The following is a 17,769-nucleotide window of genomic DNA, read 5'->3' as shown; positions in this document are numbered from 1 at the left end:
CAGACATACTTGTGCGCAGCCCATATACAGACATACTTGTGCGCAGCCCATATACAGACATACTTGTGCGCAGCCCATATACAGACATACTTGTGCACAGCCCATATACAGACATACTTGTGCACAGCCAGGCACAGCCCATATACAGACATACTTGTGCGCAGCCCATTTACAGACATACTTGTGCGCAGCCCATATACCGATATACTTGTGCGCAGCCCATATACCGACATACTTGTGCGCAGCCCATATACAGACATACTTGTTCACAGCCCATATACAGACATACTTGTTCACAGCCCATATACAGACATACTTGTGCGCAGCCCATATACAGACATACTTGTTCACAGCCCATATACAGACATACTTGTTCACAGCCCATATACCGATATACTTGTGCGCAGCCCATATACAGACATACTTGTTCACAGCCCATATACAGACATACTTGTGCGCAGCCCATATACAGACATACTTGTTCACAGCCCATATACAGACATACTTGTTCACAGCCCATATACAGACATACTTGTGCGCAGTCCATATAGAGACATACTTGTGCGCAGTCCATATACAGACATACTTGTGCGCAGCCCATATACAGACATACTTGTGCACAGCCCATATACAGACTTACTTGTGCACAGCCAGGCACAGCCCATATACAGACATACTTGTGCACAGCCAGGCACAGCCCATATACAGACATACTTGTGCACAGCCCATATACAGACATACTTGTGCACAGTCCATAATAGACATACTTGTGCACAGCCCATATATTGACATACTTGTGCACAGCCAGCCGCAGCCCATATACAGACATACTTGTGCACAGTCAGGCACGGCCTATATAAAGACATACTTGAGAACAGCCAGACATGACCCATTAACAGACATACTTGTGCACAGCCAGGCACGGCCCATATACATACATACTTGTGCGCAGCCCATTTACAGACATACTTGTGCGCAGCCCATTTACAGACATACTTGTGCACAGCCCAAATACAGACATACTTGTGCACAGCCAGGCACAGCCCATATACAGACATACTTGTGCGCAGCCCATTTACAGACATACTTGTGCGCAGCCCATATACAGACATACTTGTGCACAGCCCATATACAGACATACTTGTGCGCAGTCCATACACAGACATACTTGTGCGCAGTCCATATACAGACATACTTGTGCGCAGTCCATATACAGACATACTTGGGCGCAGTCCATATACAGACATACTTGTGAGCAGCCCATAAACCGACATACTTGTGCGCAGCCCATATACAGACATACTTGTGCGCAGCCCATATACAGACATACTTGTGCACAGCCCATATACAGACATACTTGTGCACAGCCTATATAAGGACATACTTGTGCACAGCCCATATAAGAACATACTTATGCACAGCCCATATAAGGACATACTTGTGCACAGCCCATATACAGACATACTTGTGCACAGCCAGGCACAGCCCATATACAGACATACTTGTGCACAGCCCATATACAGACATACTTGTGCACAGCCCATATACAGACATACTTGTGCACAGCCCATATACAGACATACTTGTGCACAGCCCATATACAGACATACTTGTGCACAGCCCATATACAGACATACTTGTGCACAGCCCATATACAGACATACTTGTGCACAGCCTATATAAGGACATACTTGTGCACAGCCCATATAAGGACATACTTGTGCACAGCCCATATACAGACATACTTGTGCACAGCCAGGCACAGCCAGGCACAGCCCATATACAGACATACTTGTGCACAGCCCATATACAGACATACTTGTGCACAGCCCATATACAGACATACTTGTGCACAGCCAGGAACAGCCCATATACAGACTTACTTGTGCACAGCCAGGCACAGCCTATATACAGACATACTTGTGCACAGCCAGGCACAGCCCATATAGACATACGTGTGCACAGCCCATATACAGATATACTTGTGCACAGCCCATATATTGACATACTTGTGCACAGCCAGACGCAGCCCATATACAGACATACTTGTACACAGTCAGGTACGGCCTATATAAAGACATACTTGTGAACAGCCAGACATGGCCCATTAACAGACATACTTGTGCACAGCCAGGCACGGCCCATATACATACATACTTGTGCGCAGCCCATTTACAGACATACTTGTGCGCAGCCCATTTACAGACATACTTGTGCACAGCCCATATACAGACATACTTGTGCACAGCCAGGCACAGCCCATATACAGACATACTTGTGCGCAGCCCATATACAGACATACTTGTGCGCAGCCCATATACAGACATACTTGTGCGCAGCCCATATACAAACATACTTGTGCGCAGCCCATATACAGACATACTTGTGCACAGCCCATATACAGACATACTTGTGCACAGCCCATATACAGACATACTTGTGCGCAGTCCATATACAGACATACTTGTGCGCAGTCCATATACAGACATACTTGTTCACAGCCCATATACAGACATACTTGTTCACAGCCCATATACAGACATACTTGTGCGCAGTCCATATACAGACATACTTGTTCACAGCCCATATACAGACATACTTGTTCACAGCCCATATACAGACATACTTGTGCGCAGTCCATATACAGACATACTTGTGCGCAGTCCATATACAGACATACTTGTGCACAGCCCATATACAGACATACTTGTGCACAGCCCATATACAGACTTACTTGTGCACAGCCAGGCACAGCCCATATACAGACATACTTGTGCACAGCCCATAATAGACATACTTGTGCACAGCCCATATATTGACATACTTGTGCAAAGCCAGGCGCAGCCCATATACAGACATACTTGTGCACAGTCAGGCACGGCCTATATAAAGACATACTTGTGAACAGCCAGACATGGCCCATTAACAGACATACTTGTGCACAGCCAGGCACGGCCCATACACATACATACTTGTGCGCAGCCCATTTACAGACATACTTGTGCGCAGCCCATTTACAGACATACTTGTGCACAGCCCATATACAGACATACTTGTGCACAGCCAGGCACAGCCCATATACAGACATACTTGTGCGCAGCCCATTTACAGACATACTTGTGCGCAGCCCATTTACAGACATACTTGTGCACAGCCCATATACAGACATACTTGTGCACAGCCCATATACAGACATACTTGTGCACAGCCCATATACAGACATACTTGTGCACAGCCCATATACAGACATACTTGTGCGCAGTCCATATACAGACATACTTGTGCGCAGCCCATATACAGACATACTTGTGCGCAGTCCATATACAGACATACTTGTGCGCAGCCCATTTACAGACATACTTGTGCGCAGCCCATATACAGACATACTTGTGCGCAGCCCATATACAGACATACTTGTGCGCAGCCCATATACAGACATACTTGTGCGCAGCCCATATACAGACATACTTGTGCGCAGTCCATATACAGACATACTTGTGCGCAGCCCATTTACAGACATACTTGTGCACAGTCAGGCACGGCCTATATAAAGACATACTTGTGAACAGCCAGACATGGCCCATTAACAGACATACTTGTGCACAGCCAGGCACGGCCCATATACATACATACTTGTGCGCAGCCCATTTACAGACATACTTGTGCGCAGCCCATTTACAGACATACTTGTGCACAGCCCATATACAGACATACTTGTGCACAGTCAGGCACAGCCCATATACAGACATACTTGTGCGCAGCCCATTTACAGACATACTTGTGCGCAGCCCATATACAGACATACTTGTGCGCAGCCCATATACAGACATACTTGTGCGCAGTCCATATACAGACATACTTGTTCACAGCCCATATACAGACATACTTGTTCACAGCCCATATACAGACATACTTGTTCACAGCCCATATACAGACATACTTGTGCACAGTCCATATACAGACATACTTGTTCACAGCCCATATACAGACATACTTGTTCACAGCCCATATACAGACATACTTGTTCACAGCCCATATACATACATACTTGTGCGCAGCCCATATACAGACATACTTGTGCGCAGCCCATATACAGACATACTTGTGCGCAGCCCATATACAGACATACTTGTTCGCAGCCCATATACAGACATACTTGTGCGCAGTCCATATACAGACATACTTGTGCGCAGTCCATATACAGACATACTTGTGCGCAGCCCATATACAGACATACTTGTGCGCAGCCCATATACAGACATACTTGTGCGCAGCCCATATACAGACATACTTGTGCACAGCCCATATACAGACATACTTGTGCGCAGCCCATATACAGACATACTTGTGCGCAGCCCATATACAGACATACTTGTGCGCAGCCCATATACAGACATACTTGTGCGCAGTCCATATACAGACATACTTGTGCGCAGCCCATATACAGACATACTTGTGCGCAGCCCATATACAGACATACTTGTGCGCAGCCCATATACAGACATACTTGTGCGCAGCCCATATACAGACATACTTGTGCGCAGTCCATATACAGACATACTTGTGCGCAGCCCATTTACAGACATACTTGTGCGCAGCCCATATACAGACATACTTGTGCGCAGCCCATATACCGACATACTTGTGCGCAGCCCATATACCGACATACTTGTGCACAGCCCATATACAGACATACTTGTGCGCAGCCCATATACAGACATACTTGTGCGCAGTCCATATACAGACATACTTGTGCGCAGCCCATATACAGACATACTTGTGCGCAGCCCATATACAGACATACTTGTGCGCAGCGCATATACAGACATACTTGTGCGCAGTCCATATACAGACATACTTGTGCACAGCCAGGCACGGCCCATATACATACATACTTGTGCGCAGCCCATATACAGACATACTTGTGCACAGCCCATATACAGACATACTTGTGCACAGCCAGGCACAGCCCATATACAGAAATACTTGTGCACAGCCAGGTACAGCCCATATACAGACATACTTGTGCACAGCCAGGCACAGCCCATATACAGACATACTTGTGCACAGCCAGGCACAGCCCATATACAGACATACTTGTGCACAGCCAGGCACAGCCCATATACAGACATACTTGTGCACAGCCCATATACAGACATACTTGTGCACAGCCCATATACAGACATACTTGTGCACAGCCCATATATTGACATACTTGTGCACAGCCAGGCGCAGCCCATATACAGACATACTTGTGCACAGCCCATATACAGACATACTTGTGCGCAGCCCATATACAGACATACTTGTGCGCAGCCCATATACAGACATACTTGTGCACAGCCCATATACAGACATACTTGTGCACAGCCCATATACAGACATACTTGTGCGCAGCCCATATACAGACATACTTGTGCGCAGCCCATATACAGACATACTTGTGCGCAGCCCATATACAGACATACTTGTGCGCAGTCCATATACAGACATACTTGTTCACAGCCCATATACAGACATACTTGTTCACAGCCCATATACAGACATACTTGTTCACAGCCCATATACAGACATACTTGTGCGCAGTCCATATACAGACATACTTGTGTGCAGTCCATATACAGACATACTTGTGCACAGCCCATATACAGACATACTTGTGCACAGCCCATATACAGACTTACTTGTGCACAGCCAGGCACAGCCCATATACAGACATACTTGTGCACAGCCAGGCACAGCCCATATACAGACATACTTGTGCACAGCCCATATACAGACATACTTGTGCACAGCCCATAATAGACATACTTGTGCACAGCCCATATATTGACATACTTGTGCACAGCCAGGCGCAGCCCATATACAGACATACTTGTGCACAGCCAGGCGCAGCCCATTTATAGACATACTTGTGCGCAGTCCATATACAGACATACTTGTGCACAGTCCATATACAGACATACTTGTGAGCAGCCCATATACAGACAGACATGCTTATGCACAGCCAGGCACGGCCCATATACAGACATACTGCACGGCCCATATACAGACATACTTGTGCACAGTCAGGAACGGCCCATATAAAGACATACTGCACGGCCCATATACAGACATACTTGTGCACAGGCACGGCCCATATACAGACATACTTGTGCACAGTCAGGCACGGCCCATAAACAGACATACTGGTGCACAGTCAGGCACGGCCCATATACAGTCATACTGCACGGCCCATATACAGACATACTGCACGGCCCATATACAGACATACTTGTGCACAGTCAGGCACGGCCCATATACAGACATACTTGTGCAGAATAACTAAATAAATAAAATATATAATAATTACTAAATAAATATGGCATACAGTGTCTTCTCATATAATATATATAATAATAACTAAATAAATATGGCATACAGTGTCTTCTCATATAATATATATAATAATAACTAAATAAATATGGCACACAGTGTCACGGAGTGGGATAGGCCGGTCAGAGACCAGCTCTTTCAAGATCAGGTGGACCGATGAAAACAAGGAAAACTCTGGGAGATTGCGGTTGCTCTAAGGAGCCCAAAACCACTGAGAAACAACAGGGGGGTAGAGGTTTAACCCCTGTAGCCCGGTATCCATGACAACTCCCTCTTTCAAGTTCGGCAGAACCGGCTAGATCCACACAAGGGTCGGCCTGGGGCTGTCCAAGGAGTCTATGCTACTTCAGTCCGTCGGGAAAGTTCATCAGCATTCCCCATTGCTTTTCTCCAGACCTCAGCAATCTTCCATTGTCTCCGGAAACTCTATTAAGCCATACAAGGGGATTGTGGTCTGTGAGGAGGGTGAAGGGTCTCCCACAGAGGTAGGGTTGTAGCTTCTTCAGGGCCCATACCAGGGCCAGACACTCCTTCTCCACCGCCGTGTAGCCTACTTCTCTGGGCAACAGTTTTCTACTAATATAGGCTATGGGGTGGCCCTGCCCTTCTTCATCTGTCTGGCTTAATACTGCTCCCAACCCGAACATGGAGGCATCTGTGTGGACAGAAAAATGTTTGGTGGGGTAAGGAGAGGCCAGTACTGGAGCAGAGATAAAGGTAGACTTAAGACTCTGGAAGGCAGTTTCACACTCGGGGGACCACAGGACCTGTCGAGGTAGTCGCTTACGGGTCAGGTCAGTCAGGGGTTTGGCCAGGGCACTGTAATTAGGGACAAATTTCCGTTAATAACCGGCGGTACCTAGAAAAGCTAGGACTTGGATTTTGGTCCGGGGAGTGGGCCAGTTGGCCACTGCCTCGACCTTAGACGATTCTGGGCGCTGCTTCCCGCAGCCCACTTGGTGGCTGAGATACTGGACCTCTGAGCACCCGATTGTACACTTGTCAAGTTTTAGGGTCAGTCCGGCGGCTCTGAGACAATCTTAAATGACACCTAGGTGGGCCAGATGGTCCTCCCATGTGTCGCTATAGATGGTGATGTCGTCCATGTATGCGCAGGCATAGTCCTGGAGGTCATCCAGTAGGCAATCCACCATCCTTTGGAAGGGGGCTGGAGCGTTCTTCATCCCAAACGGCATGGCCTTGAACTGGTAGAGGCCGAAGGGGGTGATGAAGGCAGAGTTAGGGACGGACTCAGGGTCTAGAGGGATCTGCCAGATATCTCCCAGTATCCCTTGCAGAGGTCGAGGGTGATCAGGAAGGGTGATCAGGAAGTGGCCGCAGGCGATTCTAATAGGTCATCGGGGAGGCCCAGGGGCTGTTGGACGGTTCAACGACACCTAGGTCCAACATTCCCCGGAGCTCACGGTGCATGTTGTCCCTGACTGCCTCTGGGACCTTGTAGGCTGCCTGTCGCAGGGGAGCCTGTCCCAGGGTCTCCACTCAGTGTACGGCTGTTGTGGTGTATCCAGGGAGAGTAGAGAACATGTCTTGTCTCTTTTTCAGGAGTTGCCGGACTTGCTTTTTCATCTCAGTCCCTAACCTCTCGTCTAGGGTTATGTCAGCCACTCCTTGGGGGGCGTCATTGGGTCCGGGGAGCATCCGGCATCGGAAGGCTCTCAGAGTCCTCCACTGCCGGAGCACAGATAGGAGCCACATCCTTGGCCCTTCTACATATGCCTTCAACATGTTAACATGAAAGGTCCGGCGGACCCGGTCATCTGAACATTTGGCTACCAGGTAGGGGGTGTCGTTCAGTTGTTCCACTATCCAGTAGGGTCCTTGCCAGGATGCATGTAGCTTGTCCGTTTTGACAGGCTTCAGAGCAAGAACCTTCTGTCCTACTGACAGGGTGCAGGTACAAGCATTGCAGTTGTACCACCTCTTCCGTTTATGCTGGGCGACCTGAAGGTTCTCTCGCACCTGGTCGGCGAGGTCCTTAAGTTGGTATTGGAGTTGGAGAACATACTCCACAACTGAGAGTTATTACCCCCCTGTAGTCCCTTCCCAGTGGGCTCTTACTAAGTCAAGGGGTCCCCTTATCTTCCGGCCATACACTAATTCAAAGGGGGAGAAGCCTGTGGATTGCAGGGGCACCTCTCTGTATGCAAAGAGGAGGTGCAGCAGGAATCTTTCCCAGTCCTTGTGAGTGGCTGAGAACATCCTAAGCAGCTGCTTTAGGGTCCCGTTGAACCGCTCACATAGTCCATTTGTCTGGGGATGGTAGGGGGCTGTGCAGGGATTTGATCCTGCACAATCTCCATAACTGCTGAGTGATTTCCGCAGTGAAAGTGTTCCTTGATCGGAAATCACTTCCCGGGGGAAGCCTACCCTGATAAATATCCGGAGCATTGCATCTGCTACGGTCTCCGCCTGGATATTAGCCAAGGGGATTGCCTCCGGGTATCGAGTGGCATAGTCCACTACTGTAAGGATGTACCTTTTCCCTGAGGGGCTGTGACGGGCTAATGGCCCCAATATCAGAAGAGAGAGAGCCGCAATCCTGAGATAGAACAAAAGATAAAATAAACTTCCATGCCTGTTCATTTCCTTTGCAACTCAGGGTGCACACTCTTTTAGCACACTATGCCATTTCACAGAGAAAAAATATCCTGTAGCATATCAGTCTGACCCTGCCCAATGACAGTCCAGCGCCGAAATACCAGGAAATTCTTCTCTAAAAAAGAGAAACAACCACCCCAGACAATCGTTTCGGCCTTATGTGGGCCTCATCAGTGAGGTGCAGTTGTATCTCTCTATGGGCATGTGTGCAAGGAGTCCACATCTGGTTTCCCCCATTACCCTTAGGGAAACCCAAGAGTCATTTGCATAAATATCAGGAGAGAGAGAGCCGCACTCCTAAGATAGAACAATGTTACGGTTGCCTCCAGGCTGGCTGGAAGTTGGACCGTAGAAAAGGATGCTCCTAGCGCTCACCAAAGGATCATCAGCACCGTAGACACCATAGACTACTGCGTAGCCACCATAAGTAATGCAGACTCTACGAACCACCGCTGCTGGGCTGGTATCTCGCCGTCTGCTCTGCGTCCTGGACCTACGACCAGGCTCCAGTAGGTGAACCTCTTCCTTCTGTAGCGTGAAGCAGGATCAGGAACAAGAGCTCTTACAAGAGCTCAGTAGCTAAGGGAGTATGAAGAGCATAGCAATCCCTGTAGTGATTATAGCTGTCCCCTACAAACATGAGTCAAGGCTGCAAGTTAGAGGGTCAGAAAAGGTCTGATGTGCTGGAACACACAGCCTGCTTTTATTGAGGTTACATGCAAAAAGGACACTCTCAGGGGGAGGCATAAAATCCCCAATCACACATTTAGATAGAGAGACAACGTCCTTTGACAGGCCACCATAGAATACATTACTTCAGCAGATAACAAGTTACACACAAGAAAACAATGCAGTCCATCTTATCACTAGCAGTCTGATTAGACAATGGGAATGTTTATCACTAAACTTAATTAGAGCTGATCCCAGCAAACTTGTATTAAGAAAATAGCTTCTTGAAGGTGAACAAGGTTAACTCTTTCTGTCACATAGCACACAATGAAAACTAATGCTTTTGTAACAGTGCTCCCTTTCTGTGGCACACTCTGCCTGTGTGGTACTTGGGTCAGTAAGCCCTATTTACTGAACCAAGTAGGAGAAAGCCAGGGACAAGTTATTTTACAGGTCTGGGGACATAGTCTTAAAGGGGCATTGTTCACCAAAGTCACAATATGTCCCCAGACGGTTCTTAAAGGGCCATATACACCCAATAAAAGTTAATACGTTTTCAGGGGCACAATCTTCCAGGGGCCATAGTCATGAGGAAGGAGGCTGGCAAATAGGCTTCTCCACAATACAGGGAAGAAGGGCAATTTTCCATTTAAAGGGCCAGTTACAAATAGCAGTTTGTAACATATCTCCCCTTTTGGAGGGAGACTAACCAGGCACCTGACCTTCTGTCGGTCAGTGCCTAAGTTAGTCTCGCAACCCACCCACAAATAAACATTAGCAGCAAAGTAGCCCCCCCACAATAAGTAGTACTGGCCTGTAGGTTCCAGGTTGTAGGATGAAAGTGTAGCATCCTCGGCCTTCCTGGCGCAGCTGGGCAAATAGCTGGTGGTACTTGGGGGGCAGAGGCCAGCGGCACTCTGCCCTGGTGCCAGCGCTTCTGCTGGGGTGAGGGGTTTGCAGGCCAGTCCTGTAACAAGGGGGTCTGTAGGGCAGAGGCCAGCAGCGCTCTGTCCTGATACCAGCTCTTCTGCTGGGGGAATTGGGGCATAGTCCTGCCCGGTGGCAAAGGGAACGTGGGGGTCAGTGGGGGTTAACATCTCCACTGTTAACCTTGGGCCCAAGTTAGGAGTTAGCTGGGGAGGGGGAGATTGGCTTACCTCCTCCTCCTGATACTCCGGCGGCCGTTGGGAAGGGAGGTCGATGCTCTCCGCTCCCTGTGGAACATGCTGCGGCTGGGGAGAGAGACCGGTTGTCTCCTCTCCCTGGAAGGCACACTCCGGCTGGGGAGGGAGGTCGATGCTCTCCCCTCCCGGTAGCTGGGTCTGTCGCTGGGGATCTGGGCCGCCTGCCCAGCATCCCTGTAGGGCCGGTAGAGAGACTGCGGTCCCATCTCCACCTGCCTGCTGGGGGTCCTCCCAGGACCAGTCTATGAGGCCTGCTGCCTCAGGTATCTCTGGTTGGGGTTGGGGAAGGAGACCGGTTGTCTCTTCCCTCTGCACGGTATACTGCCGCTGGGGAGGGAGGTCGCTGCTCTCCTCTCCCTGTGGAACATGCTGCGGCTGGGGAGAGAAACCGGTTGTCTCCTCTCCCTGGAAGGCACACTCCGGCTGGGGAGGGAGGTCGATGCTCTCCCCTCCCTGTAGCTGGGTCTGTCGCTGGGGATCTGGGCCGCCTGCCCAGCATCCCTGTAGGGCCGGTAGAGAGACTGCGGTCCCATCTCCACCTGCCTGCTGGGGGTCCTCCCAGGACCAGTCTATGAGGCCTGCTGCCTCAGGTATCTCTGGTTGGGGTTGGGGAAGGAGACCGGTTGTCTCTTCCCTCTGCACGGTATACTGCCGCTGGGGAGGGAGGTCGCTGCTCTCCTCTCCCTGTAACTCACTTTCTCGCTGGAGACCAGGTGTCCATACCCCCAAACTCCACAGTTGGCGCTCAAAGGCTTGTGCCGCTTTGTTCTCAGTATCCAATTTTCGGATGATTCGACTGACTACCTCCTGCGCAGGGTCTGGACCATATCGGACTAGCCGCCTCTATACCTCTGGAACGAAATCAGCGCCCTCATAGCGACGGATCAGGTTGAGGTGCTCTTCACAGGGTTCTGACCAGTGTCTTTTCAGCTCCATGCTGCTGTAGGTAGGGACGCTGCGCAGTGGCTAGCATTGCCCTCAATAACTCTCATACGATACCAGTGCTGTTGGGGTGCTGCTCCTTGCGCTAGGACGCTATCCCACCGCTGCCGCCAAATGTTACGGTTGCCTCCAGGCTGGCTGGAAGTTGGACCATAGAAAAGGATGCTCCTAGCGCTCACCAAAGGATCATCAGCACCGTAGACACCATAGACTACTGCGTAGCCACCATAAGTAATGCAGACTCTACGAACCACCGCTGCTGGGCTGGTATCTCGCCGTCTGCTCTGCGCCCTGGACCTACGACCAGGCTCCAGTAGGTGAACCTCTTCCTTCTGTAGCGTGAAGCAGGATCAGGAACAAGAGCTCTTACAAGAGCTCAGTAGCTAAGGGAGTATGAAGAGCATAGCAATCCCTGTAGTGATTATAGCTGTCCCCTACAAACATGAGTCAAGGCTGCAAGTTAGAGGGTCAGAAAAGGTCTGATGTGCTGGAACACACAGCCTGCTTTTATTGAGGTTACATGCAAAAAGGACACTCTCAGGGGGAGGCATAAAATCCCCAATCACACATTTAGATAGAGAGACAACGTCCTTTGACAGGCCACCATAGAATACATTACTTCAGCAGATAACAAGTTACACACAAGAAAACAATGCAGTCCATCTTATCACTAGCAGTCTGATTAGACAATGGGAATGTTTATCACTAAACTTAATTAGAGCTGATCCCAGCAAACTTGTATTAAGAAAATAGCTTCTTGAAGGTGAACAAGGTTAACTCTTTCTGTCACATAGCACTTAATGGCACACAATGAAAACTAATGCTTTTGTAACAGTGCTCCCTTTCTGTGGAACACTCTGCCTGTGTGGTACTTGGTTCAGTAAGCCCTATTTACTGAACCAAGTGGGAGAAAGCCAGGGACAAGTTATTTTACAGGTCTGGGGACATAGTCTTAAAGGGGCATTGTTCACCAAAGTCACAATATGTCCCCAGACGGTTCTTAAAGGGCCATATACACCCAATAAAAGTTAATACGTTTTCAGGGGCACAATCTTCCAGGGGCCATAGTCATGAGGAAGGAGGCTGGCAAATAGGCTTCTCCACAATCCAGGGAAGCAGGGCAATTTTCCATTTAAAGGGCCAGTTACAAATAGCAGTTTGTAACATATCTCCCCTTTTGGAGGGAGACTAACCAGGCACCTGACCTACAGGTCTGGGGACATAGTCTTAAAGGGGCATTGTTCACCAAAGTCACAATATGTCCCCAGACGGTTCTTAAAGGGCCATATACACCCAATAAAAGTTAATACGTTTTCAGGGGCACAATCTTCCAGGGGCCATAGTCATGAGGAAGGAGGCTGGCAAATAGGCTTCTCCACAATCCAGAGAAGCAGGGCAATTTTCCATTTAAAGGGTCAGTTACAAATAGCAGTTTGTAACAAACAAAAGCTAGAATATCTTCCATGCCTGTTAATTTCCATTGCAACTCAGGGTGCACACTCTTTTAGCACACGTGGACCCATTGCTCAGTGTGCCTAGAGGGATATAGCTGCATCTCACTGACGAGGCCCACACTAGGCCGAAACTTACGTCTGGGGTTTTGCTGTTTCTCTCGTTCAGAGAGGGATTGCCTGGTATTTCGGGGCTGGACTGTACTGTGATCAAACTGATATGCTTCAGGAAAGTTCTTCTCTGTGAAAGGCACATGTTGAGCAAAAAGAGGCTGCTTCTTGGGTGGTAACTAGCCATAGAACAAGCTATTATGTTATTGTTCGTTCCCAGGTTGAGCGCTTCTCTCTTTTTATTAATGGCCCCAATATGTCTACTTCAACCCTGCTAAAGAGTGCGTAGATAATAGGCAGAGGGTGTAGGAGGGCTTTAGTATGGTCCCCTGTTTTTCCTACTTTCTGGCACACCTCACAAGATTTACAGTATTCTCTAATATCTACTGTAATTCCTGGCCAGAAAAAGGTTTGGGTCAAGCGGTGGTGGGTCCTGGCCTTTCCTAAGTGACCAGCTAAGGGAATGTTGTGTCCTATCTTCAATAGATTGGACTGAAACTTCTTTGGTACAATCAGCTGACGCTTGGGAACCGGTCCCTTTCTCCTCTCAGAGATCTGGTACAGGAGCCCCCTTTCCCATTGGAACCGCTCTTCGCTGAGGCCCTGGGGGTCTGTACCCACACGATCTCTGTAGGGGGCTAAGGTTGGGTCGTTCAGGGTCTCCTGGGCAAAATCGGAAGGGGACACCCAGGAAGGTCGGTTGGGGGCTAGGGGGGTAGTCGAGGAAGAAGGTCGAGGTAAGGTAGGAGTCGGAGCAAAATGTCTCACCTGGGTTCCCGGAGTCGGTGTGATGGCTTGGCGTCTGGTCTGCCAGAGGGTGGTCACTGGGCAGGTATCCGTGGAGTTATTCCCAAAAAGGCTGAGACAAGGTGGCCGAGGTCGTTCCCCAATAGGACCTCGGCAGGGAGTTGTTGCATGATGCCCACCTCCACATCACGCGTGCCAGTTTCCCAGGTGTACAGGAACCTCAGGTGTACCCAGGAGGTAGAAACCTCTAATATGACACCTCAGGCTACCCGAACAGCAAGGGTTCTCCCTGTTCGCCAGAGGGGGGACTAGGTGAGGTTGGATCAGGGAGACGGTGGCTCCAGTGTCCCTTAATCTCTGGGCCTCCTACCCATTGACCCAGATGTCCTGTCGGTGGTGCTGGCGGTTGTCTTTGGTTACCAGGCTCACCTCATGCAGAACACCAACTTCATCTGGCCATTCAGTATAGTCAGCAGGACCCGCTGCGTACATGCAGTGGGCAGCGGCTTGGTATGTCCTGGCTGGAGTGCTCCCCCACTGAGCCCGGGATAGCTAGGCTGCTGTGCTGGGGGGTTTCTCGGACTTGCTGGACAGTTCTGTTGGAAGTGGCAGGGGTGCCCACACCCATAGCACCCCCCGGGGATTGCTGGCCCCAGCCAGGGAAACAGGGGATGCCAAAATGCTGTTGGGGGTCGGGCAGGGGTTGAAGCAGAGTATGGTACGTGTTTGGGTCCCGGGGCGGCCTGGCACCGGGCATCTACATACTGGTCGGCCAGGGTGGCTGCTTGATCTGCTGTGGTGGGTATTTTGTCTTTGACCCAGTCCCGTATCTCAGCCAGAGCACGTTTATAGTACTGCTCTAAAAGGATGAGCTGTACCGCTTCAGCAAGGGTGGTTACCTGGCAACCGGTAAACCAAGAGTCCAGGGACCGGGCCAACCGATAAGCAAACTCAGTATAGGGTTACCCTTCTTGTCTCTGAAGCCCCCGGAATTTCAGCCAGTGTGCCTCCGGCGTGAGTCCATAGCGGGCAAGGATGCGCTTCCTTACCCGGTCGTACTTGGCTTGGTCTTTGGGTGGGGATAGTGTGGAAGGCTTCCAAAGCCCTGCTGGCCAGTTTCAGGAGCAGGATGGTGACTCGGTCGGCATCAGCAACCCCCTGCAATTGACACAGAGACTCAAAGAGCTGTAAGTAGCAGTCGATCTCCTCCACCCCATCATCCTGGAAAGCACGGAAGGATGCATAGGGTAGCTTCTTGGGCCTGGTAGGGGAAGCCAGGGGATCCTGCACTACTACCCCCATGGACTTCTGCAGCTCCATCAAGTGCACTATAGTGGCGTCGGCAATGACCCGAGTAACAATCTCCTCAGGTGGGTTAGATCCATAGAGGTCCAGTCGCCACTGAATCTGTCTCTGTAGATCCAACATGGTAGTCCCGTGGGTGGAGGCGGTACTGGGCCGGCATCAGACCCCCCCAGCCGACTCGCTAGACCGATCGTCCTCCATCAGCTTGGGTATGATCACCGCCTGTGTCTTGCTGCCAGCTACTCTGCCTTTAGCTTGCAGTAAGTTCCTCAGCTCGTCCTTCCGAAGCTCACTATATTTTTTCATCCGGAAAGGTCTTCAGGTGGTGGTTTGGACGTTCCAGGTGAACGGAAGCATCCCACCGCTGCCACTACTGTGACGGATTCCCTGTACCCTGACAGGGTGGCACTGCCAAGGGATCCTTCCAATACCTGGAACCGACCACTATGTAGCGGGAAAAGTGATTTTAGCAGGACTAACCCAAATAACTAGACAGACTAGCATTCAGGTGAAAACACGAAGTACCCTTTATTGGAAAAGCATACAACATTAATACAAAAACTGATCTTGATAACAAGCCTTATCTGATCCTCACATCTCCCGCCATTCCCGCCCCTCCAGACAGGCTGGCGCCTCCATTGTGTACATTATTCCCCAGTGTCCAGCGGTACAAGGATGGGGTATTCGGGGTGATCCCGGGGGGGCGGCAGCCCTTCCAGGGTGTCGTTAGAAAGCCCCTGGCCCCCAGCTACTTTGTTCCAAAAAGCGCCTTGATCCATGGCTGGGGGTCGGAGTTATGGCTTATCCAATGTACACTGAGCAGGCCATTGTAAGAGGGGGTAATGATGGGGGTCCGAAACCCCCAGTTCCTGAGAGAGCTCTCCCCTGTAAATCACCCCACCTCTGGTTCTTCCCCAGAGGTAGTAATTCCCCAGAGTGCGGAGCTCTGGGACAAAGGACCGCTGGAGTGACCTGGGATGAAGGAGCCCATGGGGCAGGCCAGCCGAAGGGCGGTCTGTTGAATAGGGCTCGGAAACTCCAGTTGGCCCTCCAATTGGCCCCCCTCTTGCCCTCCCCACAGAGTACCAATCCCCAAGAGAGCGGAGTTCTGGGGAAAGGGGCCTTCTAAGCGGCCGGAGGTAAAGTGTCCCAGAGGGTGCTGGGTGCAGGAGCCGGCCGTTAGTTCCAGGAGCCCGGCCGGCCGGAGAGGGATAGGTCAGTCAGAGACCAGCTCTTTCAAGATCAGGTGGATCAATGAAAACAAGGGAACCAAAGCTCTGGGAGATCGTGGTTGCTCTGAGCCCAAAACCGTTGAGAAACAACAGGGGGGGGTAGGAGTTTAACCCCTGCAGCCCGGTATCCGTGACAATATATATAATAACTAAATAAATATAACGTACAGTGTCTTCTCATATAATATATTTAATAATAACTAAATAAATATGGCATCTCACCTGGGTGATGAGGGACGAGCTGACGGCCATGCTCCCCTCCTTAGACTGCAGCTGGCGGTGGGAGAAGTTTAAGCCATCCGCAGAGGCGCTCACCATATTTACAGTGTTGCTATGAACGACAGTGAAGTAGGTGAGGCTCTTGTCGCTGATGGGCAGCACGCTTAGGTTGTTGTACAGAGCTGACGCGCTGCTCTTCATCTGGATACTTTTCTCCTTACGATACATATTGCTGAAGGAGAAGAGATAATCGTTACTGGTGCTTTTTCTTATGGGTCTCTTCTATGTATCAGACCCTGATTGGCTGGGAACGTGCCTGACACCAATTACAGGTGGATACAGACAATTCACAGGGTAATGAAAAGCACAGAAAATGTTGCCAGCCCGTAGTATTTTAAGCACAAATTAATAGCATAATTTAACAAATTAATTTCATGATAATTTGTGCAATATTGTAATATTACCTCATTTTACCTCAGTAAAAGCAGACAGGTGGTGCCCTCATTATAAAGGTATTGGGGGACACAGTAGACTGATGAGCCTTTCATGTAAGAAAATTATCTTACAAGCCACACCACACCTCACTGATTTACTGCAGCATGCAAATTAGCAGAACTTTACAGAGATTTACAGCAGCATGCAAGTTAGCAGAACTTTACAGAGATTTACAGCAGCATGCAAGTTAGCAGAACTTTACGGAGATTTACAGCAGCATGCAAGTTAGCAGAACTTTACAGATATTTACTGCAGCATGCAATTTAGCAGAACTTTACAGAGATTTACAGCAGCATGCAAGTTAGCAGACCTTTACAGAGATTTACTGCAGCATGCAAGTTAGCAGACCTTTACAGAGATTTACAGCAGCATGCAAGTTAGCAGACCTTTACAGAGATTTACTGCAGCGTGCAAGTTAGC

General features: G+C 49.6%; 1 protein-coding gene across 1 annotated transcript in view; it reads right to left on the bottom strand.

Annotated features, from left to right (window-relative positions):
- WDR54 (WD repeat domain 54) overlaps window positions 1–17,082 on the bottom strand; it is a 258,021-nt gene extending 240,939 nt beyond the window's left edge. The window contains exon 1 of the mRNA XM_053700368.1: window positions 16,858–17,082. Coding sequence (XP_053556343.1) covers window positions 16,858–17,082 — 225 coding nt within the window. The remainder of the gene's footprint in view (window positions 1–16,857) is intronic.
- Window positions 17,083–17,769: the final 687 nt, after the last annotated feature.

Source organism: Bombina bombina, chromosome 2 (genome assembly GCF_027579735.1).
Source record: "Bombina bombina isolate aBomBom1 chromosome 2, aBomBom1.pri, whole genome shotgun sequence".
NCBI classification, from domain to species: domain Eukaryota; kingdom Metazoa; phylum Chordata; class Amphibia; order Anura; family Bombinatoridae; genus Bombina; species Bombina bombina.
Note: the sequence above shows the minus strand (reverse complement) of the source record. Positions and strands in the feature narration are given on the sequence as shown.